The sequence below is a fragment of the Alternaria dauci genome, chromosome 1 (assembly GCF_042100115.1).
Source record: "Alternaria dauci strain A2016 chromosome 1, whole genome shotgun sequence".
Taxonomy (NCBI): Eukaryota; Fungi; Ascomycota; class Dothideomycetes; order Pleosporales; family Pleosporaceae; genus Alternaria; species Alternaria dauci.
The window spans coordinates 4,161,191-4,188,414 of NC_091272.1; the positions used below are offsets into that span (position 1 = coordinate 4,161,191).

The 27,224-nt window shown below is 53.5% G+C and overlaps 7 protein-coding genes across 7 annotated transcripts; 5 read left to right on the forward strand and 2 right to left on the reverse strand.

Moving 5' to 3' along the window:
• Positions 1-1,153: 1,153 nt before the first annotated feature.
• Positions 1,154-4,090, forward strand: ACET3X_001299 (uncharacterized protein; the record flags this gene model as incomplete). The annotated part of the gene is made up of 2 exons (XM_069446575.1): positions 1,154-1,298; positions 1,356-4,090. 2 exons carry the CDS (start codon positions 1,154-1,156, stop codon positions 4,088-4,090), a joined length of 2,880 nt encoding a protein of 959 aa, XP_069311541.1.
• A 369-nt stretch (positions 4,091-4,459) lies between these two features.
• Positions 4,460-5,704, reverse strand: ACET3X_001300 (uncharacterized protein; the record flags this gene model as incomplete). Its single annotated transcript, XM_069446576.1, has 2 exons — positions 4,460-5,479; positions 5,531-5,704. 2 exons carry the CDS (start codon positions 5,702-5,704, stop codon positions 4,460-4,462), a joined length of 1,194 nt encoding a protein of 397 aa, XP_069311542.1.
• A 6,939-nt stretch (positions 5,705-12,643) lies between these two features.
• ACET3X_001301 (uncharacterized protein) lies at positions 12,644-14,491 on the forward strand (the record flags this gene model as incomplete). The annotated part of the gene is made up of 1 exon (XM_069446577.1): positions 12,644-14,491. One exon carries the CDS (start codon positions 12,644-12,646, stop codon positions 14,489-14,491), a length of 1,848 nt encoding a protein of 615 aa, XP_069311543.1.
• Positions 14,492-15,598: 1,107 nt separating this feature from the next.
• ACET3X_001302 (uncharacterized protein) lies at positions 15,599-16,847 on the forward strand (the record flags this gene model as incomplete). Its single annotated transcript, XM_069446579.1, has 2 exons — positions 15,599-15,915; positions 15,977-16,847. The coding sequence occupies 2 exons, from the start codon at positions 15,599-15,601 to the stop codon at positions 16,845-16,847; spliced, it is 1,188 nt and encodes a 395-aa protein (XP_069311544.1).
• Positions 16,848-17,110: 263 nt separating this feature from the next.
• ACET3X_001303 (uncharacterized protein) lies at positions 17,111-23,250 on the reverse strand (the record flags this gene model as incomplete). The annotated part of the gene is made up of 5 exons (XM_069446580.1): positions 17,111-18,278; positions 18,330-18,933; positions 18,982-20,408; positions 20,454-23,051; positions 23,168-23,250. 5 exons carry the CDS (start codon positions 23,248-23,250, stop codon positions 17,111-17,113), a joined length of 5,880 nt encoding a protein of 1,959 aa, XP_069311545.1.
• A 495-nt stretch (positions 23,251-23,745) lies between these two features.
• Positions 23,746-24,925, forward strand: ACET3X_001304 (uncharacterized protein; the record flags this gene model as incomplete). The annotated part of the gene is made up of 3 exons (XM_069446581.1): positions 23,746-24,259; positions 24,316-24,836; positions 24,887-24,925. 3 exons carry the CDS (start codon positions 23,746-23,748, stop codon positions 24,923-24,925), a joined length of 1,074 nt encoding a protein of 357 aa, XP_069311546.1.
• A 632-nt stretch (positions 24,926-25,557) lies between these two features.
• On the forward strand, positions 25,558-26,555 carry ACET3X_001305 (uncharacterized protein; the record flags this gene model as incomplete). The annotated part of the gene is made up of 2 exons (XM_069446582.1): positions 25,558-25,965; positions 26,028-26,555. 2 exons carry the CDS (start codon positions 25,558-25,560, stop codon positions 26,553-26,555), a joined length of 936 nt encoding a protein of 311 aa, XP_069311547.1.
• Positions 26,556-27,224: the final 669 nt, after the last annotated feature.

Sequence of the window (27,224 nt, forward strand, 5' to 3'; positions counted from 1 at the left end):
TGCATTATCATGATTATTGGAGCAGTTTATATTCGAGGCTCTCTCTAAGAGTCCGCGTACGCATTGTGAGGTTGCGCATGTGTGGTCAGGAAGAGACGTGATGTTCTGTCAAAGTGAAGAACGCGCTAGCATGACTCAGCTGTACATTGCGCGTTCTGATTTCGATTGTTCGAATAAACCAACACACCACACTCCCCTCAGTCACATTTTGCAATATCGTCATCACCCAATATCACCAAACCAAGCAATGGGGTATGTCAGGTCATTGTGAAATTCTTCCCACCTTTCTTTACTGGCTCACAAACCGGTGGTGTAGTAGGTCGCAGAAACGTCTTTCGGGCACAGGCGCCCAGACCGCAACTATAGCAACAGTAATGGGGGCAGTTGGTGCATCGAGGGTTGTTCGGGTATGCGCCATCACCGGAGTTTGCGGTTCCACAGGTGCAGCAGTACCAGCCCATGTTGAGATGTATAGGTGAAGTGACTATACCTATGTTCTACGTCGTGGAGGAGGCTGAAGGTGAAGGGACAGAATAACCGGAAAGAAGGCCATGGATTTGTATCACGAGTTTTGGCTGTGTGTATGCACACGGCGGGCTTCAGTCCATCTAGTGAGAGTTGTACACAGTAACATATCAGCAACATTCGAGGGGTGTCAATGCAGCCGACTCGACACACCGAGTCTTGTACAGTGCGTTGTAAGATGGTTGCAACTCGGAAGCTGATGACTCGAGAGCCAGTCAGCAACATGTCGGGCGGAATTCCTCTACTCATACATGTCCCTCGAGGTCACGTGGCGGGGGACGAAACAGGACAGGGCTTCCTTGGCGCAAGTACGGGGAGGCAGCGGCGCATCAGCTCGGATCAGCAAACATCACGTCGCCCATCTCCACGCGTCGAGACGTCTGCCACAAGACGCCCGACCGCCCCCGAGTCTCCTGCCCGTCGCGCACTGCCAGCACCACCGCGGGCATTGTGCGCACACTCTGCGCCTGCCCACTCCTCTCGCGCACCTGCAGGCCACCATACATAGACGACTGTCGGCTGTGGTTGCCCAGGCGGATAGTCCGTCCCACGCCCGCCCCACTGCGAATTCACCACCTTGAGCTCCCTCACCACCACCACCACCACCACCACCATCACCACCTCGACCATGTCCGGCCCAGTCGCCGTCGCCCGCCCGTCGCAGCCCGCCCGCCTGCGCCGGGAGTCTCAGCGGCCTGGAGTCGCGCGCACCATGACGCGCCAGTCCAACGTCGAGGACGAGGGCGCCAAGCACGACGAGGCCAGGAAATATGGTACGTCTACGTTGCCTACGACGGTGCACACAGCGCAGTTGCTAACACGCACCGCAGTCTACACGCAGCAGGACATCCTCGCCAGGCACAAGGGCAAGCCGCCGTCGCTCCGTGTGTACCTGCACCCCAAGCACTTCCGCTTGAACGACTCGCAGGAGACGCTGTCGTATGCCTCGCCCATGCGCGAGCTGCTCCAGGCCATCAAGGACAAGGAGGTGCCCCACAACATGGTCGAGGAGCTGTACGAGTTCAACACGCCCTGGTACGACAACTGCCTCATCGTCGAGGTCCACGACTACCGCTCCGCCGGCGTCAAGCCCAAGGACGACACCAACAGCACGGGCGAGGCCGGTAACCCCGCCTTCTCCATCCACAACTACAACAGCTTCATCACCCCCTCGCCCTTTGCCCCGTTCCCAGCCAACAAGCCCGACGCGAAGCCCGGCCAGCCCAATGCACAGAGCAAAGACGACGAGGCCAAGGAGGACAAGGAGAACATGCCCGCTCCTGGCCACAACGGCGCCCTGTCCAAGCAGCCGGGCATTGGCAAGGTCAGGACAGTGGTGCTGTTTCCAACTCCGCAGTCGCAGTTGGCCGACATGCAGCTTCTGGCCACCACACCCGTCCCTGACATGGCCACGCTCAAGAGAATGCAAGCCCAGGGCAGAGCTGGCGGCATGCCACCCACGCCCATGACTGCAGTACCCTCGACGCCCACTTTTCCCAACGGACCCAGTCCGAAGCGCCAGAAGATGGTTCTCGACGACAGCAACGTGCACGAGTTCGAGGCCGAGTTCCTGAATGCCACATGCCCGCCCCTCTACCTGGAGCCCACCAAGAGCTTCGGCCAATCCCTCGTCCTCATGGATGCCATCACACATCCGAACAACAAGAACCCCGCCCCTCCACGCAAGACGCGCAAGAGAACTACCGCCGAGCTGGCTGCCGACGAGGCCGAGGCGCAGAACATGCAGCGCTTCATGCTGGCAGGCGACGAGTTCCAAAGCATCATGACGGCCACCGCTACAGGCAACGACGACAACGCTGTGCGCGCTGCTGCGAATTCCCAGACCTTTGCCCGCTTCAAGACTATTGCAAACATCCGCGCAAATCACGAGGAAGCCGACCGGAGGAAGAAGGAAGAAGACGCCCGAATCGCTCAGGCTAAGCGCGCGGCGCAGATGGAGGCCGAGATTCAGAGAAAGAGGGAGCTGGAAAGCAGACAGCAGGCCGAACTTGCGGAGCGTCAACAACAGCAACAAGCCCTTCGTCAGCAAGCGCACCAGGCGCAACTACAGCAAAGCCAGCAGCAGAACGAGGCCGCGCGAGCCGCTGCGGCAGCACAGCACCAGATGTCAAATGCGGCAGCGATACAGGTTACGCAGACACCCCAATCGGCTACACAGTCTCAGTTTTCACCTACGATACGCCAGCAGACGCCCATGGCCGCCTCTGCAGCTTCGCCGTTGGTTGGAGGGCAGTCTGCGCAACATTTGGGCGGCACTCCCATGGTCCCAACAGCCTCGAACCAAGCCATCAATAGCCCTGCTCGCCCACCGTCTGCCGTCTCTAACCATCAAAATATGATTCGCTCCGTTAGTCAGCAGCAGAACCTGAGCCGCACCGGCACGCCGCACATCGTACAGGGCACACCCGTAATGAACGCCTCGATGCCGAATCGCAACATGACGCCTACTCCCAGCCGCATGAACCAAGGCAGCCCATCCATGGCAATCCAAGGGCAGACACCAATGATGATGCAGACTCCTCAGCCCAACCAGAATATGACGCCTGAACAGATGCAGCAGATGCAACAGCAGCGCTTACAGCAGCAGATTCGCATGCAGCAAATGCAGCAACAGGGAGGATCACCAGGTAATCCACAGCAGCAAATGCAGCAAATTGCATTCCAAAAGGCTGCCCAGCACATCCAGACACAAGGAGTGCCTCCAGGCCAAAACCCGCAAGCATATCGCAACCACCTTGCGCAGCAATATTTCAACCAACTGAAACAGCAGCAGCAAAATCAACAGCAGATGGCCTTGCAAAACATGTCCCCTCAGGGAGGCATGCAGCAAAACGGTATGCCTCCACAAGGCATGACCTTTGCTAACCTGAGCCTGCAGCAGATGCGACAGCGATATCAGCAGCAGAAGCAGACGGTCATGCAGAATTACGGTCAGAACATCCCTCAGCAAATCATGCAACAGATCCATCAGATGGAAATGCAAATCAAGCAACGAGAAGCGCGTGAACAGCAGCAACTCGCCATGGCCCAGAACATGCAGAATGGCATGGGTAACCAAATGAACGGTGGACAAATGAACGGCATGCAGAACGGCATGCAGAACAATAACCCAGCCAACCCAATGCAAATGCAACAGTACCAGCAGATGCTCCAACAACAACGTCAACAGGCTGCCAATCAGTCGCGACTCCTGCAAATGCGTCAGCAAGCCATGGCGAGCGGCGGTCAACTGCCCCAGGGCATGATGGGCAACATGAATGCCATGAACGGCATGCAAGGCGGTGGTATGCAGGGCATGAACATGGGTAACATGGGCAACATGGGCCAGGGCATGAACATGGCGCAGATGGGACAGATGAACGGAGGCATGGGAGGTATGCAGGGCGGACAGATGAATGGTGGCATGCAGGGTATGCAAGGAATGCAGGGCATGAATCCGCAGGCGATGAACCAGATCATGATGATGCGGCAAGCGCAGCAGCAGGCCCAACGGATGGGACAGCAAGGTGGACAGCAAGGTGGGGATATGGGGTGGACTGGTTAGAGTCCACTCCACCACTCATTCAACTTCATCCTCTTTCTCTTCTTTCAAGCTGTTTTAGTAGGAACTTCTGGACGGCGACACGGCATAAAAGGTGTTTTTGGGCATGGGGAAAAGTTCATTCTTCAAAGATACCCCCGGTGTTGGGATGGGACTTTATATCTTATTTACGACAGTCACGGCACATTAGGGTTTTTGATTGGCATGACTGGGTGGCTTGTTAACTTGCTATTATTGTAAGTGTAGGGCCCTTGTCAGACACCCTATATTATCACTAAACTCTGGGACCATCATCTCCGATTGTATGTCTTGTGACTATGCGTAGGATCTGCATGCGGTACACCCTCGGTCGTCCCGTGCCTCTTGCAACGCTCACTTGTTCGCTCTTCCCTTGCCCTTGCCCTTGCCCTTCTTCATTCCAGCCTTTCCAGCGTTCTTTACCACTGGCTTCTTTTCTGCCTGCTTCTTCTCCGCCTGTCTCGTCTCTGTCTGCCTCTTTTCTGTATCCTGTTCCTCCCCTTTGTGCTTTCCATCAACCTCACTATGAGCCATCTTGTACCCGTGAGCCATCTTGTATGAACAGTCTCCACATGCCGCAGCACCTCCCAACAGACAGGAGAAGAAATAGAGCTTAACCGGCTTAACGCAAAAGTCGCATATTGCAGTACCGTCGATTCGATGCCAACCCAACTTCACGGCCTCGACCTGGACATCAGGTATAAATTCCGAAGCAGACTTGGCATCTGCGTGTAGCTGGCGAACCCACATGTTGGCTGAGCGGACACGATGTTGTAGGCGCGATGCTTCTACGTTTGCGGCACCACTGAAGAACTGCTGCAAGTAGTCTTGAACCATAGTCTCCTCCTTTATCCGTGTTTTCTGTGCTACCATTTCTTCTCGCGCTTTCGCCGCAGCAAGGTATGCTTGAGCTTTTCTTTCTTGCTCAGCGCGATGCCGCTCCCAGACTCGCGCTTCTCGTTCTTCGGCCTCCCTTTGACGCTGTTCGCGATGCTGCTTCGCTTTAACTTCTTCCTCTTCTTCCCATTGGCGGAGGCGTTCTTCGGCCGCCTTTTGTCGTTCTCTTTGCGCTCGCTCCGCTGCTTGCCGTGATCGCTCCTCTGCGACTTTCTCCTTCTCTTTTCGAGCAGCACATTCTGCTTCGGCACGCGCTACTTCCTCTGCTTGACGCTTCTTCTCTTCTGCAAGTCGTCGCTCTTCCTCTAGCATACGTGCTCGCTCATATGCTGCCTCGAGACGTTCTTGTTCTTCTTGTTTCGCATATTCTGCAAGATTGCTGCGGTACTCCTCCCATTCCTCCTGTACTTTCTCGTACTGTGCATCATACTCGCCTCGTGTCGTGGAGTTTCTCAGTACGTCGAATGCTTCGTGTACCTATCATTCGTCAGTTGATCTTCACAAAGCTTTGTTGGTAAGTACACGGACCCGTCTGAACTCGACAGCGTCTATCGTCCTGCCTGGCGCTTTCTTATCCGGATGATGTAGCAGCGCTAGCACACGGAAAGCCTTTTTCAAATCTGCTGCTGTAGCGTACTGATCCACGCCCAAGTCGAAGTAATGGTCAGGTATTTCGGGCTCTGTAGGCTTGCAGATACGCATCTTCAAGAGAGTCTGCGCTCACTTCTAGCGTTGCTGTCGGATGTGCATGATTTTAATACTTTACGCGTTTTGGAATGCTGCAATTACTGCGCTTAGAATGAGACGTTTTGACGAACTATGTATTATAGACAATCACATAAAGGTGAAAATGAATCTCAAACGCTTCGTGAGTGGTGAGGTCGACCACACCTGGGCAATGCAGACGTATTGGGAACGAGCAACGAACAACAAGAAAATACCGATATTATGTGCCCTACACCGAATTGAGCGAATAATCTAGTACAATCATTACCGTGGATTGTAGATGTCTATTGTTCCCTATCCTACAGTAGGTCGGCTATTTTCGGTACCACATTCTCGTCACCTTTGTATGACGAATCTTTTTCTGCAGCTGGAAGATACCATATAACAATGCTTCTGCTGTTGGTGGACAACCTGGAACATATATGTCCACAGGAATGATTCTATCCACGCCCCTTACCACACTATAGCTGTAGTGGTAGTAGCCACCACCATTCGCGCAACTTCCCATGCTAATCACCCATCGTGGCTCGGGCATCTGATCATAGCATTGCCGAACAGCGGGCGCCATTTTGTTGGTGACTGTGCCGGCAACAATCATTACATCCGCCTGACGAGGGGACGCGCGAAAGATAATTCCTAGCCGGTCCTGGTCGTAGCGAGGCATTGAGCAGTGCATCATTTCGAGGGCACAGCAGGCGAGACCGAAGCTTAATGGGTGGAGTGAGCTTTGTCGCGCCCAGTTGAGTATCTGATCCGCGGATGTCCTGAAACCGTCAGTGGGTAAACCATGGTTGTTTGGAGAGCACATCTTACAAGATATGTTCGACAACGCCTCTGGGCTTGACACTGGCGGATGGAAGGAGAGTTTCACTGCGCTTTCGGTCGATTTTTAGGTCTCCGGAAAGAGAAGAGTAGCTAGAGAGTCCGCGGTACTCTGCGACTTCGGACATGTAACGCGAGACACGAGGTGTTGTGATATATGCTAGGCATCGTCAGTACCTACAATACACCCAAAATCACGAAGTGAGAACGTACAGAACGCATGGTAGGTTTTGCAACTTATGAAGTCTCGGAACTTCGACATAGCTACAAAGAGTATTCGAAGGAGGTAGGTTAACTTCTGCAGCACATTTGCGGATAGAAGATAGTATGGGTAGAGAACATGTCGTAGATCACGTGTCTTACTCTTTAGGGTAAGGCGGGCGCAATTAAAGCCCACATGAAAGGAAAGCCCACATCCTTTTTGGTACCAAAAACCCACATCCAACCCTGAAAAGCCCACACTTTGGGCGACACCAATGACGAAGAGCTAATCAATGTCAGATCACACCGAGACAAGAGCTGGAGGCACATCCCATCAATGTCCCACGTGCAGCAAATTCTTTTCGAGTAATAGTCACTTGCGGCGACACGAAGCCAGCCGTAGGTTCAGTATCATGGAGTCAGCCATCTGATGGCTAACAGCAGTGAGATACGCGCAGTCGGTCAAACACTTGCGCCTTTTGTAACCGTGCCTTCATCCGTCAGTACGTCTCTCGTGTAGCATTATTAGCCCCCAGCAGACTAACGTCACCCCCTGCATAGTGATGTCCTGAGAAGGCATTCAAAGTCGTGTCAACAAAGAGGAGAACATGATGCAATAGCTTCAGCTAGACCAGGACGACCACCTCGGTCTCGAAAGACTGATGGTCAGGCGGAGATGTCAGGGCTCTTCGCTTCCGGTATCCACACGAGTAACACTAATCTTCACACCACGATGAGGGCAGAAGACGCGCAGACGCTCTTTCCCTATCCGATCACATTCCTATATCGTTATACGGACCCTCGCCGCGATTCAATTCTCAATGCCTTCGCTGATGAACGAACACTTGCGCAACCTACCAACAACGAAATAATCTCCAATGCAAGCAATCAAGTATTCGAGGGGGACATGGCACTTTTCGGCATCTTCTCAGACCTCTTCATGGACACGAGCGCAGATATTTGTGCTTCGACGTCAATAGCGCCAGGGAGATCTCAGCCAATACCCATTTTTCAGTCCAGGGTTGATGAGCTTTGTTCTAAGCTCTTTTCGTACAGTAAGTCTCGTCGGACGGCTGTCCCCGATCGTGATGATACATTTCCAGTAAACGCTGCGCAAGCGGTTTTCACTGCAGAAAACTTCGAGGCATGTGCGTGGGCTTACTTTACGGTCTTCCATCCCCAACAGCCTCTTCTACATTGGCCAACGTTTGACATGCATAATGTCTCGCTATCTTTGTTGCTTGCCGTCGTATTTGGAGGATCGGTTCACTGTTCTCCAACAGACGGCGCATTATCCTGTCGTGCCTTCTTTGATCTAGGCGAAGAGTTCATATTCGAGCAATTGCGCCATGTCGTGCTAGCGAGACATAATTTGCATAGCGATCCTCGCGCATTGGAGCACGTGCAAGCCGGTTTGCTCATCGTGGCTTTACAGAGTAGCTTCAATAGTGAAGCAGTTCGGCGAAGGGTTCGGGTCTCAAGGCACCCCGAGCTGGCCGTTGCCATACGATCTCTCAAGTTGCTTGATCCAATGAGTGATACGAGCCCTCACAACGAGGTACCAAGATGGAATGACTTCATCGCAGAAGAGTCTAGAGTGAGGTAAATCAGCCGCCAGTCTATCCGCAAAACTCCAAGTTAATTGCAGCACTAACCATCCTAGGATCGTACATTTCATGTGCGTCATGGATTACATGAATGCCTTCTTCTTCAACCTGCTGCCAAATCTGGCTATAGGAGAAATTCACAAACGGCTTCCGTGCAACGATGCGCTTTATGACGCTTGGACGCCAGAAGAATACGAACAATTGTGCATTGAATCGTCGCGCCCAACGAAACAGATACCCAGTATCAAGCAGCTGATTGCTTTGTTAATGAGCGAGAACTGGCTGGATGAGCAGAGAAATCCGGTCCTCAACATACTCGAGCTCAGGCACCTCATGATCTGCATATTTGGTATGTCATGTCATCTGTTCTCATTTCCCGCACAATGAGCATAGGCTAACGCAAATGGTAGCACTGCATTCAATCATCTTTGTATCGCGAGCTGCGCTTCTCACACAGTCGTCACACAATGACCTACTTCGCGCAACGAAGCGTTGGAAAGACCTTTGGGATACTCTGCGCGCAAAACGTGAGGCGGAGCATAAGAAGTCGTTGGGTTTCGTCAGACATGGTTTGGAAATGTGGTGGGTCGCATGTAAAGTCCTTGAGCTAGCACACGCTGGTGACTTGCAGAGTCGCTACATGGCAGTTAGCCCCACGGACTCGCTCGTGGATTTGCATGGTTTTCTCAAACAGTACGGGAACTGTGTAGACGATTGAGAGTGGTTTGGCTGGAGGAGTACTATACGGCCGTAGGTGAGAGATAGGTACTCTGGTGACCTGATATTGATGTGTACGGATAATCTGCGTTTAAAGGCATGAAATTATTCACGCAAAATCTTCTCAAATCCTTCTTGCCATGAAATGACAATCGCGCCATCACGACACGTGGGAAAACTCGAGAAGATTTTCCCACGAAAAAAAGTCAAGACGGTTACTCTATAGTCTGGGCTGGTCTACTAACAGCCAACAAGCCCTTCACCGCATCGATGTGATGAGCTTTGTCGCTATTGTGTTTCATATTAAGACGCTCCGACCCAACCCATGGGTGCGGCCTGTGGCGTCCTAACCCAAGGTAAACTATTTTAGCGAAATGACATAATGTCTGGAAAATATCAAAGCGTTTCAAACACAAGCTTTTCTGACACGGGAACTGACAAGAAACAGGTAGCAGGGTACACGTTCATGCGTTCTGGAAGCGTCGCTGGCGATGCTGTGATGTGTTGGTAGGTGTTATCGGTCCTTTTGAGGAGCGTCAATTGTGTAAGGGGGAGTGAAAGGTGGGTTCGCATTCGGGTCTCACAAAGACCCGGTGTGCATCGATCGGTACTTCGGTTTTTCGGTCTTCATGCATGTGGTGGGGTGGAGGAGCAGGATAGACTGGTACGCTTGTAGGAACGGCGGTTTGGAAAAGTAATGTGGCAAGGGCCTCGCGTGATCGGAGAGATCTGACGTCCGAACGTGTAGATAGGGCAGAGATATACTTACGTCGCAACACAGTACGTGCCGTTGTAATGCTGGTCGCATCGTGAAGAATGCTTGCTTGGTACCACATGGGTCCGAGATGAGAGACGACCGTGTAGCGACTCGAGTAATATCATCGGACGGGCAGTGGGTGGATCTAGGCACTAGTTTACACTTTTGCTTTTCAGCTTTTTTTTCGAATCGCGACGGCGTGGACGCGGACTTGGGGAACTGCAGATGCGAAGGCGAAGCGCGAACGCTATACGCACCAAGGCGGAAGCGCGCAGCTATCGACGCCGCAGATGGAAGCTTTGGCGGTTTGGGTCATTGCAAATGACTGTGGATGGCCTCGATCAGACTGAAGAAATTTCTGCTGTTGCTAGAACTTGCGACTGGTTTTGTTGTCGTGCGTTGTGGGTATAGTGTAGTGTTTATGCGCAGGCGAAGGATTGGACGGAAGGGCGTTACGCCGTTCACCAAGCGCTATTGTTTGACAGCAGGCGGGGCGGGATATTGCTGCACGGCGTAAAAGCATTGTTTCGACGTTATCGCGAGATGCCGTGAGCGATGACGGAAGGAGGATTGTGTCCCGAAGCTATCGCTTGTTTGAAACACGACAGCAGCGGAGGGGTAACATGACGGGCGGGGGCTCATGCAAGCAACACCAAGCCGGAGATGCACATGGCAGATTAGCAGTAGGGTGGTGAGCGATGTTCTGAGGGTGGCATGACCACAAGGTAAGGTGGATTATGTGGATGATGAGCCCAGTTTTCTGTTTTATTGCCTAGAAAAATAATGGGCAAACGCAGGTTCGCCGTCCAAGGGCGCGATACCGAGATCCGGGTACCCGATGTCTTGGAGTCTTGGAGTTTCAATCTTATCTCAAGACAGTAGGGTCTCCCTTGGGGTGAGATTGAGCCATGACAGGGACGGGAGTCGCGAGTCGCCGTGGGGGGAGGATTGGTGCAGGTCATTTCCGAATACAACCTGCGGGCTTGGTGGATCGTGGCAATGCGGATTGATGAGTTTGCAAGAATGGAACAGAGCGATGCGATGATAGCAAGACGTGGCATTGTCAATGATGTGATTAGGAGTTGGGAATTCGCGACAGTAGACCACCTGGTCCAATGACGGCCATTGCTGCAGCCGCGGCAGTGCACGTGTTTTCTTTGTGCGTGTGGCGCAGCACGGCATTGCCATTGCCATTGCCGTTGCATGAACTCGACATGGCTTTTCCTGCCAGACGTACCCAACGACTTGATGAAGAGACGATTCATCGAGTGCTCGACCCCCCAGGCTCAGGGATGGCGACAAAGCCTGACTCGGCTCCCAAGGGTTCCTTCGTCCTCGTCCGGTTCGCGCAACGGTGCAGGTGGAGATTTCATCAGGACAGCGCGTGGCGGGCCCAAGGAATGGGTTTTTGCCTCGGCGGGCTGCCAAACTCGACTGGACGCATTCGAGGCGTGCCAGAGCCGTTTGACCAATACCGATGAGAGTGATCTTCCCCAGGTTGTTGGTGAGACTGACTCGCTTGGTGTTCTCTTTTGGGCGGCCTGCTGTTTAGGCGCCGGAGTTCTGGAGCCGCACACGTCTTGCAACGGACCTTGCGCGCGCAACCGTATTGGCAGGAATAGACTGGGCGGCTGATTTGGGCCTTGAGCGGGTGTGGCGGAGCGTGACGATGGCCAGAGTCTGGCAGGAGAGGCGGGATCATGGCAGGAGAGGGATGACGGTGCAGCTGTACATACTGTACCTGGTGCGCAAGAGATGGGACACGGCATCAGTGAGTTGCGGCGGGCATCCTGGAGCGTATCATGCAGCGTGGAGCAGGCCGGCAGCCGGCACCTCGTCACATGCTTGCCAGTGTCGCCCTCTCTCGGCCATTCCCGTTGGCGGTGGCCAGACGGTGAGCTGAGGCTTGGTTTCATGGCGCATCCAGGCACGGCATTGTGAGTGGACAGCTTCCTTCGTGTCGTTTCAGCGCCTAGGCTGGCCGGGCGCTGCGGAGCCAATCAGCCGCCTGTTCCGTTGCCTCAACCCCTGCGTCGGCCTCAGCAACCCTCGCAAGTTGCGAACCTCATATCCACTGTTTCCCTCGCTCCCCCTCTGACCTCACGCTCCGCCGTCCCTTGTCGTGTCGATTCCATACCTTCGTTTCTTGTCCATTTGTTGCTCACTCGCTACGGCAACACAGTACATACACCTTCGCTTCTCATACTTTTCACGAGCTCGTTTTCCACGTCCCCTAATTCCACGCCCTAGTGCCTCCTCCGCCCCCGGTGAAGACAAAGTCTATTGACGTCGCCGCTCAATACCCTCGTCGGCCCTATTCGCCTTCACCGTCGCTACTATCGATACCGAGCATCGCCAGTTCGCCGCTTACGCACTATTGTCTGCCAATTCCACCCGAGGACTGGTCCGAGCCTCGTTTCCAACAACACCCCAACTACCCCCAATTCACCATCTCGACGTGCAGCGCACTGTCGGTTCTCCCCAATCCTTGTGCACACACACCGGCTACTTCACGACACATTGTGATGTATTTTCCGTGACCACGGCCTATTCCCGCCCCACACTGTCAACACCAGCCGCTTCGCAAAGCGCCCGTGGGATATAGGTCCATTGACAACGACGTCGCGCTATTTCTCCTGCTTCAAGAACCCCGTCATCCACAGCACCTGGTAGTGCGCAACACTTCACTGATCGCATCACGTCGCATCACGTAGCCTCGCATCTTCGAGAACCTGCAGCTAGCATCCCTTTGTGAGCACCGACTCACAAGCGACCTGTACCTCTCCACAACCGAATCACAACTACCGAGACATGTCTCTCACCAGACTCCTCCGCCTCCGTGGCGCCCAACCAGCCACACCAATCGCCAAGCGCCACTTTCTGTCGAATTGGGATGCTGCCGAATTCGATGATCTCAAATACTCGTACGGTCTTGAGGGTGTGGACCAAGTCGGCAACTACCTATGGGTAGACACATTTCTCTACCTCCTTATAGGCATATCTGGACTGCTCATCATTCTGCGCATATCAAACATGTGGTGGAAACACAGCCGTCACCTGAGCGCAATGGGAAACCCAAAACAAAAGTACTGGGAGGTCAACCGGACAGGCTGGTGGCCGTGGCTCAACAGGCATGTCCTCATGGCACCCCTCTGGAAGAAGAAGCACAACGCCCAACTCCAGATCAGCAGCGCCATCGACAACGGAACCCTTCCTGGTAGATGGCACACCATCATGTTGTTCATTTATGTTGGCCTCAACGTCGCCTGGTGTGTCGCGCTCCCCTACGACGTGCTCGACCACAAGGAGACCCTCGCCGCGCTCCGTGGACGCTCGGGAACACTGGCCGCACTCAACCTCATTCCCACCGTCCTCTTTGCCCTCCGCAACAACCCGCTCATCACTCTTCTCCAAGTCTCGTACGACGACTTCAACCTGTTCCACCGCTGGGCTGCGCGCATCACCATCCTCGAGGCCATCGTTCACACCATTGCTTGGTTGTACAACACTAAGCTTGCAGCAGGATGGCCTGCCGTTACAGCCGCTCTCCACACTGAGGGCTCGTACGGCTGGGGTATGGTCGGAACCGTAGCCTTTACCTTCATTGGCATCCAAGCATGGTCGCCGTTCCGCCACGCCTTCTACGAGACATTCCTCAACATCCACCGTCTCTGTGTCATTGCCGCCCTCCTTGGTCTCTACAAGCACTTGGAGCTGCACCACCTCCCCCAAGTCCCATGGATGCAACTCATCTTCTTCTTCTGGGGTGCCGAGTGGTTTTGCCGATGGGCCTCGATCATCTACTACGGCTTTGGTGTCAGGCAACGATCTTCAATCACCGTCGAGGCCATGCCAGGAGAAGCTGTTCGTCTGACCATCAACATGGTCCGCGAATGGACTCCCCGCCCAGGATGCCACGTGCACATGTGGATGCCAGCCCTCTCCTTGTGGTCTTCGCATCCCTTTTCAGTTGCCTGGGCTGCCACCCTCACCCCCGACTCAAAAGAAATGACACTGCCCATGCTTGAAGGCGATGTCCTCGCCATGCATGGCCGTCCTCAAAAGTCCAAGCAAATCAGCCTTGTCTGCCGTGCCCGTACAGGCCTTACGCGCCACATGTACGAAAAGGCGTGCAAGAGCCCCAACGAGCAATTCACCACCTTTGGTTTCATCGAAGGTCCGTATGGCGGCCACCACAGCCTGGACTCGTACGGCACCGCAGTGCTCTTCGCCGGTGGTGTAGGCATTACCCATCAGGTCATGTACCTCAAGCACCTCGTCAACGGCTACAACAACGGCACTACCGCCACACAAAGAATAGTCCTCATCTGGACAGTCCCCACATCCGACTGTCTAGAGTGGGTACGGCCCTGGATGGACGAGGTCCTCCGCATGAAGGGCCGCAAGCAATGTCTCCGCATCAAGCTCTTCATCTCAAGACCCAAGGGTCGTGTCGAGAGCAGCAGTGAGACGGTCAAGATGTACAGTGGTCGCCCGCAAGTATCGAGCTTGATCGAAGATGAGGTCAAGAACCGTGTCGGTGCCATGGCCGTCACAGTTTGCGCGTCAGGCGGTATGGCAGATGGAGTAAGGCATGCGGTCAGACCGTTCCTTACGCAAGGTAGCGTGGACTTTATCGAGGAGGCCTTCACATACTAAAGAGGGTCTTGGTCGACAAGTCAAGTCTTGTACGATATTGTTGGCAACGTTCCGCTTTATTCATTTCTTGCTTGGTCAGAACCACCTGCCATCCATCGCACCGCATCGTGCACGACGCTACGCTCGACTATCCTGGGTATGCCGCACCCAGGTTCATTGTACATCATCGGCAGCACTCACATAACTATACTAAAACACTATCTTTCTTATCCTCCATCCTTGTTCACTTCTTGTAACTACTTGTTCATAATCATTTACTTCTTGTCCCACATGTCCTCGTCTCATACTTGTCATGTCTCTCTTTGAATCTCTGATTGGGCGTTTTATGAGCGATGCATTTGTTAGCGTTGTCTTGGTTTTTGTAGATATTCTAGCGTAGCTTTGTGTATAGTATCCATCTATCAGAAAAGCTCATCATCTTGTACAATTTCCTCCTGTTGCTTCGGCTCTGCGTGTGCGACTTGGGCTTTGTATTCACTTATCTTGTAAAGAGATGAGCTTGGGTCATGGTAAGAGATGTCCCTGTAGCAACTGCTCATGAGACATGTATTGACTTCGTACACGGTCCTTCCAGGTCTTAGCCCGTAGATCAGAACAACAGCTATCGTTCTAGACACCTCTACATCATCGCTAAGCCCACCCAGTCGTCACTTCCCCCACTTGGATCGTTTGAGGGTCCACGTAATCGCTGTCTTCCTTCCAGTGTTCGTGGCTTAGTCGGCCAGGTCAGACCGCCGACTTATCCGTGTCGCGTCGGCGATTGGTCGAGATGCATGAGGGAAGTGGAGTCGGCCAACTCGCGATCCCCACAATGGTGCCGCAACGTTTAAAGTGGCGGTGACGACATGTGGCTGTACAGGTGCGACTGCGACACACCTTGTATCATGGCAGGGTGTATAAATAAGAAGGTGCTACTTCGGCGCCGACGGGGTCATTCCTCCCGAAGTACACGACAAGGGCTGTCAGGAACCTTGGCTACTACTTTTATTATTTATATTCTCCCACCAGACCTCCAACTACAGCTCAACTCGAATTGCAACATACACGTCTCCACCTAAAGTAACCTAATCGACGAAATTTAGAGGCATCCCTACATACGGAAACATCATGTCAGGCTACGGTAGCTACAACGGCTCTGGCTCTGGCTACAACCAGAGCGGCGGATACGGACAGCAAGGAGGCCATCAGCAACAGGGTGGTTACGGACAAAACGACTACAATGGCGGCGGTGGATATCAGCAGCCTACTCACCACCAACCACCACCTCACCATGGTGCAGCCGGCCAATACTACGGTGGCCAAGGAGGCCCTCAAGGTTACGGACAACAAGGAGGTTACGATGCGGCACCTCCTCAGTACCAGCAGCTTCCTTCTGCTGCAGCCCACTCCTCCAACTCTGGGCGCAACTCGCTGAACCAGGGCCAGTAAGTGTCCCCACAGGGATTCCATATGAGACATTTGCTGACGTTGTACGCCTACCTGCAGTCAGAACCAATACGGCGGCGAAGGTGACCCTGAGGGTGACCGCGGTATCATGGGCGGTATCGCTGGTGCAGCGGCAGGAGGATACGGGGGCCACGCTCTCGGTGGTAAAGCCGGCCACGGCGTAGCAGGCACCGTCATTGGCGCTCTCGCCGGAGCATTCGCAGGACACAAGGGCCAAGACGCGGTAGAAGACAAGTGGGACGAGCACAAGGAGAAGAAGAAAGAAGAGGAAGAGCGTAAGCGATACGAAGAAGAGGAAGAGCGCCGCCGAAAGTATGGGCAGCAACATGGCGGTCCTCCCCCAGTCCAGCACCACCAAGATTCCAGCAACCGCTCGCACGACCAGCGCATCGCAGGAGACTTTGGCGGAAACTTTTCTGACTCGTCGCGCGATATCAGGCTCGATGCGCACGGCGACTACACACTGCATGCCCAATGCCGCCGCGCAGACGGCTCCTACCAATCCTCTTCCATCTCGCTGAACCGCATCCTAGAAAACGACGGCGGCAGCTTCCGCTGGTCAGGCTCCAACAACAGCGGCGGCGGTGGCGAGAATACCTACACCGTCCAGCAAGGCGACACTCTGCGTGCCATTGCCTCGCGTTTCTCACACTGCTCCTACGAAGACCTTGCTCGCCACAACAACATTGTCAATGCGGATCAGATCTGGCCCGGCCAGAACCTACGTATCCCAGGTGGAGACAGTAGTCGTGGGGGTGGCGGCTTTGGAAACTCTGCGCGCAACATGACGTTGAGAAACGGTGGGCAAAAGCTGGAGGGTGAGCTGGAACATCACGGTCAGTGGCATAGGAGGGAGATTAATCTGGATGAGAGGATTAGCAACCAGAATGGTGCCTTGGTGTTTGTTTAGAGGATGGGAGCAATGAGGAGGTACCGAGGAAGGCACCCATTTGACATATTCGCCTTTAACCCTGTAGTGTATTAAGAACCATATCATCTTTGTTCCTGTCAGGCGATGGCGACAACACTTTGGATGACTTATTCCACACGAGGTATGCCACCCCATAACCAGTATCATTCCCATATGAGTTACAACTGCAACAAGATGAACTAACTACATGCCACTCATTTACCCAAGTTACCACCGACATGATAATAAATCTCTAATCCCAACTATTGCGCATGACTCGCCCCACCCGCACCGCCAGGCCCGCCAGCAAAATTCATCTGAGCCAGAACGTCCCTCTTCCAACTATCATCCTCACTCTCACTCGCTGTAGAATCGCGATTCGCTACTCTCAACCCACCACCACCACCACCACCACCTCCTGCTCTACTATCATACGAGCCGTGACTAACATATCTCGTTACCTCTTCATTGTATCCAGGATCATATCCCTGGCTATGTTGTTGCGAGTCCATTGTCCATGTTTGTTGATTTTGCGGCTGCTGTTGCATGTTCGGATCTGGTGACGTGTTGTCGTAAGAATGATAAGGCGTGCTGTCACTGTAAAAGTCTCGGCCATTCCACGTCCCGCCCTGATTTCCCTCATCGGCGGGACCAGGACGGAGAACATCGGGTACCTGGCCACTGAGACCGCTGCCGCTAGATTGATACTGCTGTTGTTGTGGATGGTATGCGTTTTGATAGTTACCAGGTTGATGTTGGTGCCCTTCTTCGTTGAAGGGACCAACTCGATCAACAGGCGAATAATCCATTGCCCCACCTTGTTGCGCATCTAGATTGGGGAGGAACGACATGCGGTTGTCTGTTGGTGTGCGATCGCTAGGGTCGTGGAGCTCGACGCCCTGAGTCTGGCTTGGTGGTGGATTTTCAGGAATGCTTTGATAGTACTGTTGTCCTGGTTGCAATTGTTGTTGTTGTTGTTGTTGCTGCTGCTGCTGCTGCTGCTGTTGCGATAACGAGAGATTGCTCATTGTCGCTGTCATACCGAGCAAGCTTGGTGCTCGAGTCGAGCTTGCTTTCAAACTTGCTGGTCCCATTCTGCCCATGCCAAGCATGCTTCCGCTCATACTGACACGTCCTGCGCCGGGTTCTTCGCTAATCATGTGCGCGTCTGAGCCGTTTGGATCGCGGATACTGTATTGCGCAATTGTGCGCATCTTTCTTGTCACCCAGCCCGCTAGAATCTTTCCTCTTTGTTTTTCACCGAGACGAGACCTGTGGAAATCGCCTTTCTGCACAAAAGATACGATATCGATAACGAGTTGGTGTTCGTTCAAGATGGCATTCACGATGACAGGCACCATGCTTGCAAGGAAGTTGCGACGGAAAATTTCGACAACGATGACGACAAGACCACCTGCTTGGAAAACGGCACTGCAGAAGGTTAGTAATGTGATCAAGTAAAAGTAGGTGGACAATACGAACCATCCTCCAGGAACAATGTTCCGGTGGCAGCGCTCTACGGATTGCTCAATATCCATTGAGAAATGATTGAGGCCGTTGACTTCGAACGTATCGCCAATGCTGCCCAGAACAAACAGAACTTGCATGTCAACTGGCGCACCATTGGGGCCAATCGGACGCGTAACGTTGTGTAAAAACCCTAGGTCTCCAGTGCGGACGTATCGTACGTTCGGGTCTCCGTCAACGGTCCTGCCATTGAAGCGTTCTGCATCCAAACGTTCTTTCGAGCCGTAGAAGCTATGCGCATTCGCTTCGGACTGGACCCAAATCTCGCCATACTCGCCGACCAGACAAAGCTGATTGGTCTCTGGGTTCACGATTGAAATCTGTGTACTGACTGGGACCATACCCGAGTCCTGGACTAACAGAGCACCAGGTTCGGTATCTGGGTCGACGGGCATGACAAGACCTCTTCGAAGGGCACCGACGTCGAGATGTAGCTCTATGGGTTCGATGCACATGTATGAACGCGATGCGACCATGGGATTCAGTACGTGCGAGTAGACTGTGTTGATTGCTGTCCGGTCCAGACTTGCTGGTGAGAAGTGTACTCGCACTAGCTGGTCTATTACGTGTTAGCAGTCAGATGCATACCCAGAACTGCAATACTTACAAACGTCTACACGTGGCCGGCCATCAGTCGCGATCATGAGGTTCTTGAGCTCGTGCAAGGCCATGTTTTTGCCAGCCCCTCGCGCAATGGCGTGATCCAGCATTTGACTCGTCGCATAAGCATCCTTGATCTTATATCTCGATAACGTTTGGAAGAGGATGTTTGGATTTTGTGCAAAATCGACAGGTGAAACAAGGTACGTTGGCGCTGCGAGGAAGATACCCATAACGCAAGTGTGTATGAAACCAAGACCAATCGTACTACGAACACATCCAAGGACGGGTCGTGTGCTCGTCATCTGGCACGTTTCTTTCTGGACTTTGCACAGCGCCATGATTTGGCTGTGGCCTAGTTGCACAGCTATGCGTCTTTGGTCAGGTGTCCAATATGTCCATACTAGGACAGGGAAGCCAGATTGTATCCAAGCGGGTCGTATTGTGAGCTTGAGATCACGGCAACCGCTAGACTGCTTAGGTGGCTTCGTGGTGTTGTAGGTGTTCGGTACGTTGATCTTGAGAATAACTGCCGACTGCTTGATGTGCTGCGATACTTGCTTGACCTTCATCAGGTGGTCTACGTCGGCATTGACAAGGATAGCCTTGACTTTGAAGTCGGCAATGATATGTAGCAGTGCGGGCGCATCTTCATTGAGCCTGTTCTGGTCGATTGGTGCCATGGGTATACACACGGCTCCAAGGACAAAACACGCGTGTACGGCATAGACAAAGTCTTCCGAGTGGGTGTACATCAAGAGTAGGTGGTCACCAGTCTGAACCTTGACCTTGTTCTTCAGGTACATGGCGACTCCTGCGACCTTCTGGTCAAACTTTTTCCAGTTGACGCCTTTGCCCTCTTTGCCCCGGCCATCTACAGTGCAGTAGGCGAGCTCTTCAGCTTGTCGTTGTACGCGCCATTGCATAAGGTCATGAATGTTGGAGAACTGGTTGAGCGGCGTCGACGTTCTGTCGTCAATGACGACTTCTCTGTGATCCACTCCGGAGTACTGCTTGTCTCCAAGCATCAGAAACTGCTGACGTGCCATCGATGCTTCGTAAGACCACATGCCGCCAGCAGGGTCATCACCTAGCGCAATATTCTGGACCGACCTCTCGACGCCGAACTTGACGTGAACACAGGGCAGTGAGCCATTGTCAAACTCTCTTCGGCAAAGCATGTTTCCAATTTCTCGTCGGCCGTTCTTGATGACTCGCGGAAGTGTATTCGGTGCAGTGATCATCACACAATACACCCGAAGGTGATGTTCCTGGTACAATACCTCCATACATCGCTCAGAAAGAGAGTCCAAGAAAGGAATGTCAAGCTGTTGAGGTGGCCCGCCTGGATTTGTGGGAGCAGTGGATGCGGCTTGTGTCTCGATAAGGATGATTGGTAAGTATTCGCCGTTGACGTAGGAATCGAAAGACGAGCTACGCAATGTTAGATCAATCACCTCGAAACTAAATGGCACTTACCAGTCGTAGATCTTTGGAACAGCCTTCATAATACTGGTAACAAGATGCTGCACGAAGAAATACCTATGTTCGGCTTCCAGCTGGCCATGTTCTACCCATTCGACGCGCTGCCTAATCCGGTCCTCGTATAGGCCCAATACGAAAATTTTGCCTTCTACCACGCATCCCAGCAGTCCAGTACGCAGAAACTCGAGTTCGAGCAGTTGCGGGGTTGGGCTGCCTTCAACAAAACGATATGGCCGAGCGTGGAAGATGGTCTCAGTGTGCTTCTGCAGCTGCCAAAAACCTCCGGACAATGATGGCGAATCTACCCAAATCTCTCCTATCGAGTAGGGTGAACACAAAAGGTTAGTCTCGGGATCTACGATGGCCAGCGTCGCGTCTGGTATTGGGTAGCCAAAAGCACCGACTCTCATAGTGCCGGGTTCGTTGACACGCTTGCTCACTTCTTCTCCTATGGCCAAAACAACAACTTCGTTCAGCTTCAGTGCTTCCTTGTCTAGCAGGATTTCGGTCAGCTCGGTTGGACTCTTCTTCTTCTTTGCCTTGGTGTTATTCGTGGTGCCACCTCCGATGAGACTTGAGTAACCGTTGGCTGCCGCGCCCTTGTCCTCAGTCTCATCTTCACCATCCGATTCCTCTGGTGCTATGCTCAGCGGACATCCCATACGTTCTTCACCACCCAACCAATCGCGTACTGAAATTATCATGCCGCCGTGCTCGGGCAAGCAAAGCATAGGTGCAATGAGCTCTCGTGCTCTGGGATTCCTCAGAGGTCTGAAGTAACGGTCGCCAAGAATCTCATGAAATTCGCAGTCGACAGTGAGTGTGTCAATCAGGCAGATCTTGACCGAGCCAAAGTTGGGTTCGGTGTTCTTCTTGAAGTTGCGTGTAGCCATGGGGTCCTGCTGATAGTTGTAGGCTGCGCGTTTGAGGCCCGGATAGTCAGCGATTAGGATGTTGGACTTGTATTTGGTGATGAGGTGTGCATATAGACCTGGCGTCTCCATTGTCGGTGTCTCGAGCCAAACTGTAGTGTGACCACCGTAGACAGCAAACAGGACACTGAGGATGAGACCAGCGCTTTCGCGTGGGTCGAGGTAAGAAAGAATGACTTCAGTCGGCGTTCTGCTCTGCACTGGTGCGACGAATTTGCCGGATGAATCTCGAAGATTGCCATTGAAAGTATCCTGACTTTGGTGGTTGGCGGGTATTGTGCTGATCATGGCGCTGATGCAAGCCATCTGGTGCATGATGGTGCGGTGGCTCAGTACGACACCACGCAAGTCGCCGGTGGGGGCGCGCGAGAACTCGATGTATGCTACTTCGGGGACTTGCAAGGCCGGCGTGTCGTCATGCTTCTTGGGGTGGTAACTTCCAAACTCGTTTGTTTTCCACCACTCGACTCCGCTCGGCCACTTGAGACGGTTCTGGCTGATGTCACGATGGAAGGCCTTGAGGTTGTTGTCCGTGGTCAGTGCGAGATGTGCCTGAGTTGTGGTCAAGAGGAGGATGAGTTTCTGATAGTCATCGACGCTATTGATGGGTACCGCTACAACGCCTGCGATGAAGCATCCCATCAAAGCCACGACGAACTCGATAATCTCCGTGTCTCTGTACACGAGCGCTACGCGATCGCCACGATACAGGTTGCTTTTGTCCCTAATGACTTTGGCTACCTTTTCGGCGCGACTGGCCACTTTCTCCCAAGTGATGGAAGCCGTTTCCTTGCCCTTTGCATCCAAGACCCAGAAGGCAGTGGTCCTCGGCTGTGTGCGGGCGCGATAGCGCAGTACAGCGCCGATGTTGTCGAACTTTGACATTTTGATGTTGTGGTTGTGAGGGTCGTAGACGTCGAATGGCAAGTCTCGAGGTTCCAGTGGCATCATCGTGTCTGCAGCGCCAATGGGGAGATCGCTCGGGTTCATCATGGGCGGCGGTATCGCCGCGGTTGGCGAGAAGGCGTCGCCTGTGGAGTAGCGGTTCGGTCCGCCGTACGAGTCGCGCTGGTCCTGCATCTGCTGGCCCGTAAAGTCGGAGAAATAGCCCTGATTCACGTCCAGCATCGTGCTCCTCCTGCTAGCCTCGCCCGGTGAGCCATATCCGTTCTCGAAGCCTTGCTGGGTGTCCGGGTTGAAGGCATAGTTGCCCATCATGGTCGGCTCGCGCGAGTAGGTGTACTCGGGCGTCTGCGGGCGCGGGATGAAGGTCTCACTCCCTTGGGATAGCTGGGAAGCGTTGCGCTGCAGTGACGTGGTGCGTAGGCCGAGCTGCTTCTCTTGGAAACGGCCTACCTGGCTGGGCGGGTATGCCATGTACTGGGAATTGCCGGCGGTGCTCGTCGAGGAGCTGGCGTAGTGCCCCATGGACGAGCCCATGGTGCCCGGGGCGGAGCTGTCATGGTACGAGTCGGGGCGTGGGAGTTGGATATGGGGCGGGTGGAGCGGGTTGGGCGCAGAGAGGGCGGCGAGGGATGCGCTGCGGGAACCCGAGGCCTCGCTGTGGGTGAGGCTCTGCTGGCGGACGTCGTTTTGCAATTGCGCCGCGAATTCAGGGCCCAGATACTGTGACAGCAGAACCGTCTTGCGTTTCTCGTAACTGCGACTGGTTAGTGCACGTGGGGACGGATGCGAATGCGACAACGACAGCGACGGCGACGGCGACAACAACAGCGACAGGCACAAGCCAGTCAGGTGCGGAAGGAGAGTACCCACCCCTTCTGTGTAATGTCGCCCTCGTCGAGTTCGTGGTCGAGCTCCTGCAGCTTGGCCTGCAACTCCGGATTCGTCTCCGCCATGGTGTCTCTCGTTTCCGGCGGCAGGAGAGATGGAGCGGATCGAGTCGATTAGGGCGTGGCAATGCGCGACATGTCAAGATAGTGATGATATGAGGCGCGTGGAGGCGACGCCGAAGGGAGTCGAGGGCAATGCGCGCGTGAAGAATGGCCAAAAGGAACGAGAGCAATGGGTGCAACAGAGCCTGTCGTCGAGTGCCTGCAGTAATCCCACATGGGCTCGAGACAAGTCAGGTACGCGCAGGCCACCACCACCCACTGCCGCCGTATTCCCCCCAGTATGACGTTTTACCCCGGAGCGCCCAAGTCGCCGTCTTAGTCAGCCGGCGCTGCCCCTTGAGTATCCATGTATGGGCGTGCGCGTTGTGCCTCGGCTCGAGGATGTTTGCTGGCTGCTGCTGCTCCCGAAACGCGACCGAGCATTCATGTACTCACTCCTAACCCAACCCATACTGACACGTCTGCACTCTCTCTTTTGCTGCTGACATACTCGACACCATGGCTACCCTCATCCGCCCGCCGCCCATGAACCACTCGCAGTCCGACATCGAGAATGTCCTCGAACTGACGCAGCTGTCCGACATCGATCCTGACCTCTTCACCAACACGCGTCCTCTATGGCATCCCCCCGGTGCGCGCGGCATCTTCGGAGGCGCTGCCATTGCCCAGACGCTGAGTGCAGCCCAGAAGACGGTTGACCCCGACTTCACTGTGCATTCCATGCACTGCTACTTTGTGCTTGCCGGCAACGCAGACATTCCCGTCATCTACCATGTCGAGAGGGTGCGGTCGGGAAAGTCGTTTGCGACGAGGACCGTCCAGGCGCGACAACGGGGAAAGGTCATCTTCACGACTACCATGAGCTTCGTGCGCCAGAACAGCGGAGGAGCTAGAAAGGTCGAGCACATCACTCCCATGCCAGACGTCCCAGGTCCTGTCGAGGGCATGGACGACGTGGAACACCCCGGCGGCCATGGCCCTTTCCAGAGCCAGCGACTGCCAATCAAGAACGGCAAGTCCCTTCACATGTCACTCCCAGCCTGCCACCCCACTCTAACCCCCTTGCAGACGACTCCGATCAGCCTCACACCAAGAGGTGCCGACAGTGGGTCAAAGCACGTGGCCGCATCTCCCCCGCCGGCGGCCACGAAGCCCACCTCTCCGCCATCGCCTACATGTCCGACAGCTACTTCATCGGCACTGTCGCCCGCACCCACAAGTTATGGCGCTATTCCACACAGCGCAAGAGTGAAGAAAAGTCTAGCATTGACGAGGACGTGCTCAAGGCACTGCTAGAGATGGACGATGCCGAGCTGAGGCGTCAGAAGTTTGTTGACGAGGCAGATATCCAGCGCATCAAGCGTATAAAGAATGGCGAGGATCTTTCAAACGACGCCGACGCGCCGCCCGAGATTGGCATGGTAGTCAGTCTCGACCATACCATCTACTTCCACAACCCCCGTAGCTTCCGCGCTGACGAGTGGATCTTCACCGACATGGAGACACCCTGGGCTGGTGATGGCCGTGGCCTTGTCTACCAGAGAATGTACACCCAAGACGGCACACTCATCGCGAGCTGTGTACAAGAGGTAATAACTTTGCTCCCTACACATGCAATCAGCCATGCTAACTTGACCAGGGCGTTATTCGGCTCAAGCAGCACGACAGCAAGCTGTGAGAACGTAGTCATAGTTGTCGAGATTCATGTTTTCGCTTATCCACTTGTATAGACTTAGATATTTTATTCATTCCCACTCACACTGCAGCGGAATTATACCATCTCTCATTCTACTTCTTCCGGCCTACCTTGTCAGCCTTTGTATACTTGTTCGAGGATATCCATTTTCACATGTCTACCAAGCGAGAAGCCTGTACTCAGTAATGTAAGCTCACTATTCATCTGAATGTGCTTCATGTGTTCGCGCTCCACACAGACCAATCACTGATGCCTAAAGTCGTATACACGCTAACACGGCAATCCACGCTCTCAAAGGTTGCCCAAAGAAGCAAACCTGGAATACGTCATGCCGATCAGCCCTACCCGCACCCCTCGAAACAACCAAATCCCATGGCATACGCAACTCTTCTCCACAAATCTGCCCCAAACCCATGACCTCGAACTTTTGCAAGATGGAGCTCACCTCTTATCCAACAACAACCTGCCCGCGTGAACATCTGCATCTCCCGATCTCAAAGTCCATGAATCATCGACTCCGCATCTAGCACCATCAATTTACACTGTCGTCATCTTACCTTCACGTGTGCACACGTCGAGTTAGAGCTACGCATATATAGTACACAACCGCATCAATGGATTCCACTCCCGTCAACCCAAACTCCATGCCTGCAGCAACCAGTGGCTCTCGCTCCAAACTTCTCTCAACAGGTCTCAAGGACTTTCTCAGCAAACCCGCCCTCAAGCATCCACAAAAAGCATTTACCGTACAACTCTGGAACGCGGAACAAAAGGCCAACCCTACTGGCAATAACCCACCTCCACGACTAGTAGCCGGACAGCAAAGAGCAGACATGTCGACTTCAGCCAGTGGACAGGCGACGGGAGATATCGTGAGCAACGCAAACTCAGGATTCCCAAAGACAAGCGATGCGCCGGGTGAGCAGTTTGAGCCCAGGCAAACAGCCACGAGTGAAGAATATGAGCCAGACCCGAGCAAGAGCATCAAGCTGAGCCCTCAGCGGCAAGCATTAGTTGATGATGTATGCACACATCCCTCATGTCGTCACGCTCAACTAGAGGACAGAGCTAATAACTTCCGCAGATCATCGCCCTCTACTCCTGCCAGCCCACTGTCCAACGCGTAAAGCGTTACACACCAGACTGCGTCTACGACGACCAGTTTGTCTACGCAAACGACCGCTACAAAATGGCCGGCCAATGGTTCGCCCTGCCCAAACTCTTCAATGCTTCAGTCAACGAATCCTACCAAGTAATCCGTTCCGACGACGAAGTCATCCAGTTCAAAAATAAGCAATCCTGGACGTTCCGTCTCATTCCCAAGACTGCTACCATCACCGGATTGGTATCGCTTAGTCTGGATCCCGCGACCAGGGACAGCGAGTTTATGCAAATCAAGTATCACAAAGACCAGGCGAATGACAAGGATTACAGCCATAAAGGAGTAGGGTTTAGCTTCAAGAAGTGGCAGGCAGACAATGTAGTCAAGCACATGGACGCGCCAGAGTTGAAGGAATTCGAGCAAGACAAGGGGGCCAGCAAGGAACATGTTCGGACATATGCAAGTGGAAAGGAAGAAGGAGATGCACCAAAGAAGGATTTTACAAACTAGTTCTATGGGTCCGATGAGTAGCTGGTGCAACACACTCCACGCATGAATATGATCAAAACTTTTTTCGCACAACTCCAACAACCAGGTCGCTTAGCTCAGTTGGTTAGAGCGTGGTGCTAATAACGCCAAGGTCGAGGGTAAGCAATTGTCCTGTACAGACTGCACGAGATACATTCTAACATTCGCAATTAGGTTCGACCCCCTTAGTGACCATTGCAGTCAGTTCTTCTTTTTTTTCACTTCGAATGTGTGAAGGTGACTGTTTTTCCCAAGTGACATGTTTTTTTCTCTCCCTTAGTGGCAAGACTCTACCTTCCTCCGGTCGCGCGTTCGACCCTCGCTGTGATCACTACACTTCTTTTGCTCTGATGGATGTTTTTAAGTGAGAATTGTGGAAGGAAATGGTAAATGGGTGTTTGTGCATTCGATATGGATACTTTGCTCGTATCAGTACAGGATGACTTATGCACAACAGTCTGTCATCTCATAACGTGCCAGCACTACAGAACATTATGTTGTACAAGTCACTCACTCAAGTATATCCGCTCAGAAGCTGGTGGACCACATTATAGATTACTATAACTGCAAGAGTTATCTAGACTACTCAAGCAAAAGGCCACCTTCATTACTTCGTCACTCGCATTACCCCAAACCATACCGCGCAGTGCG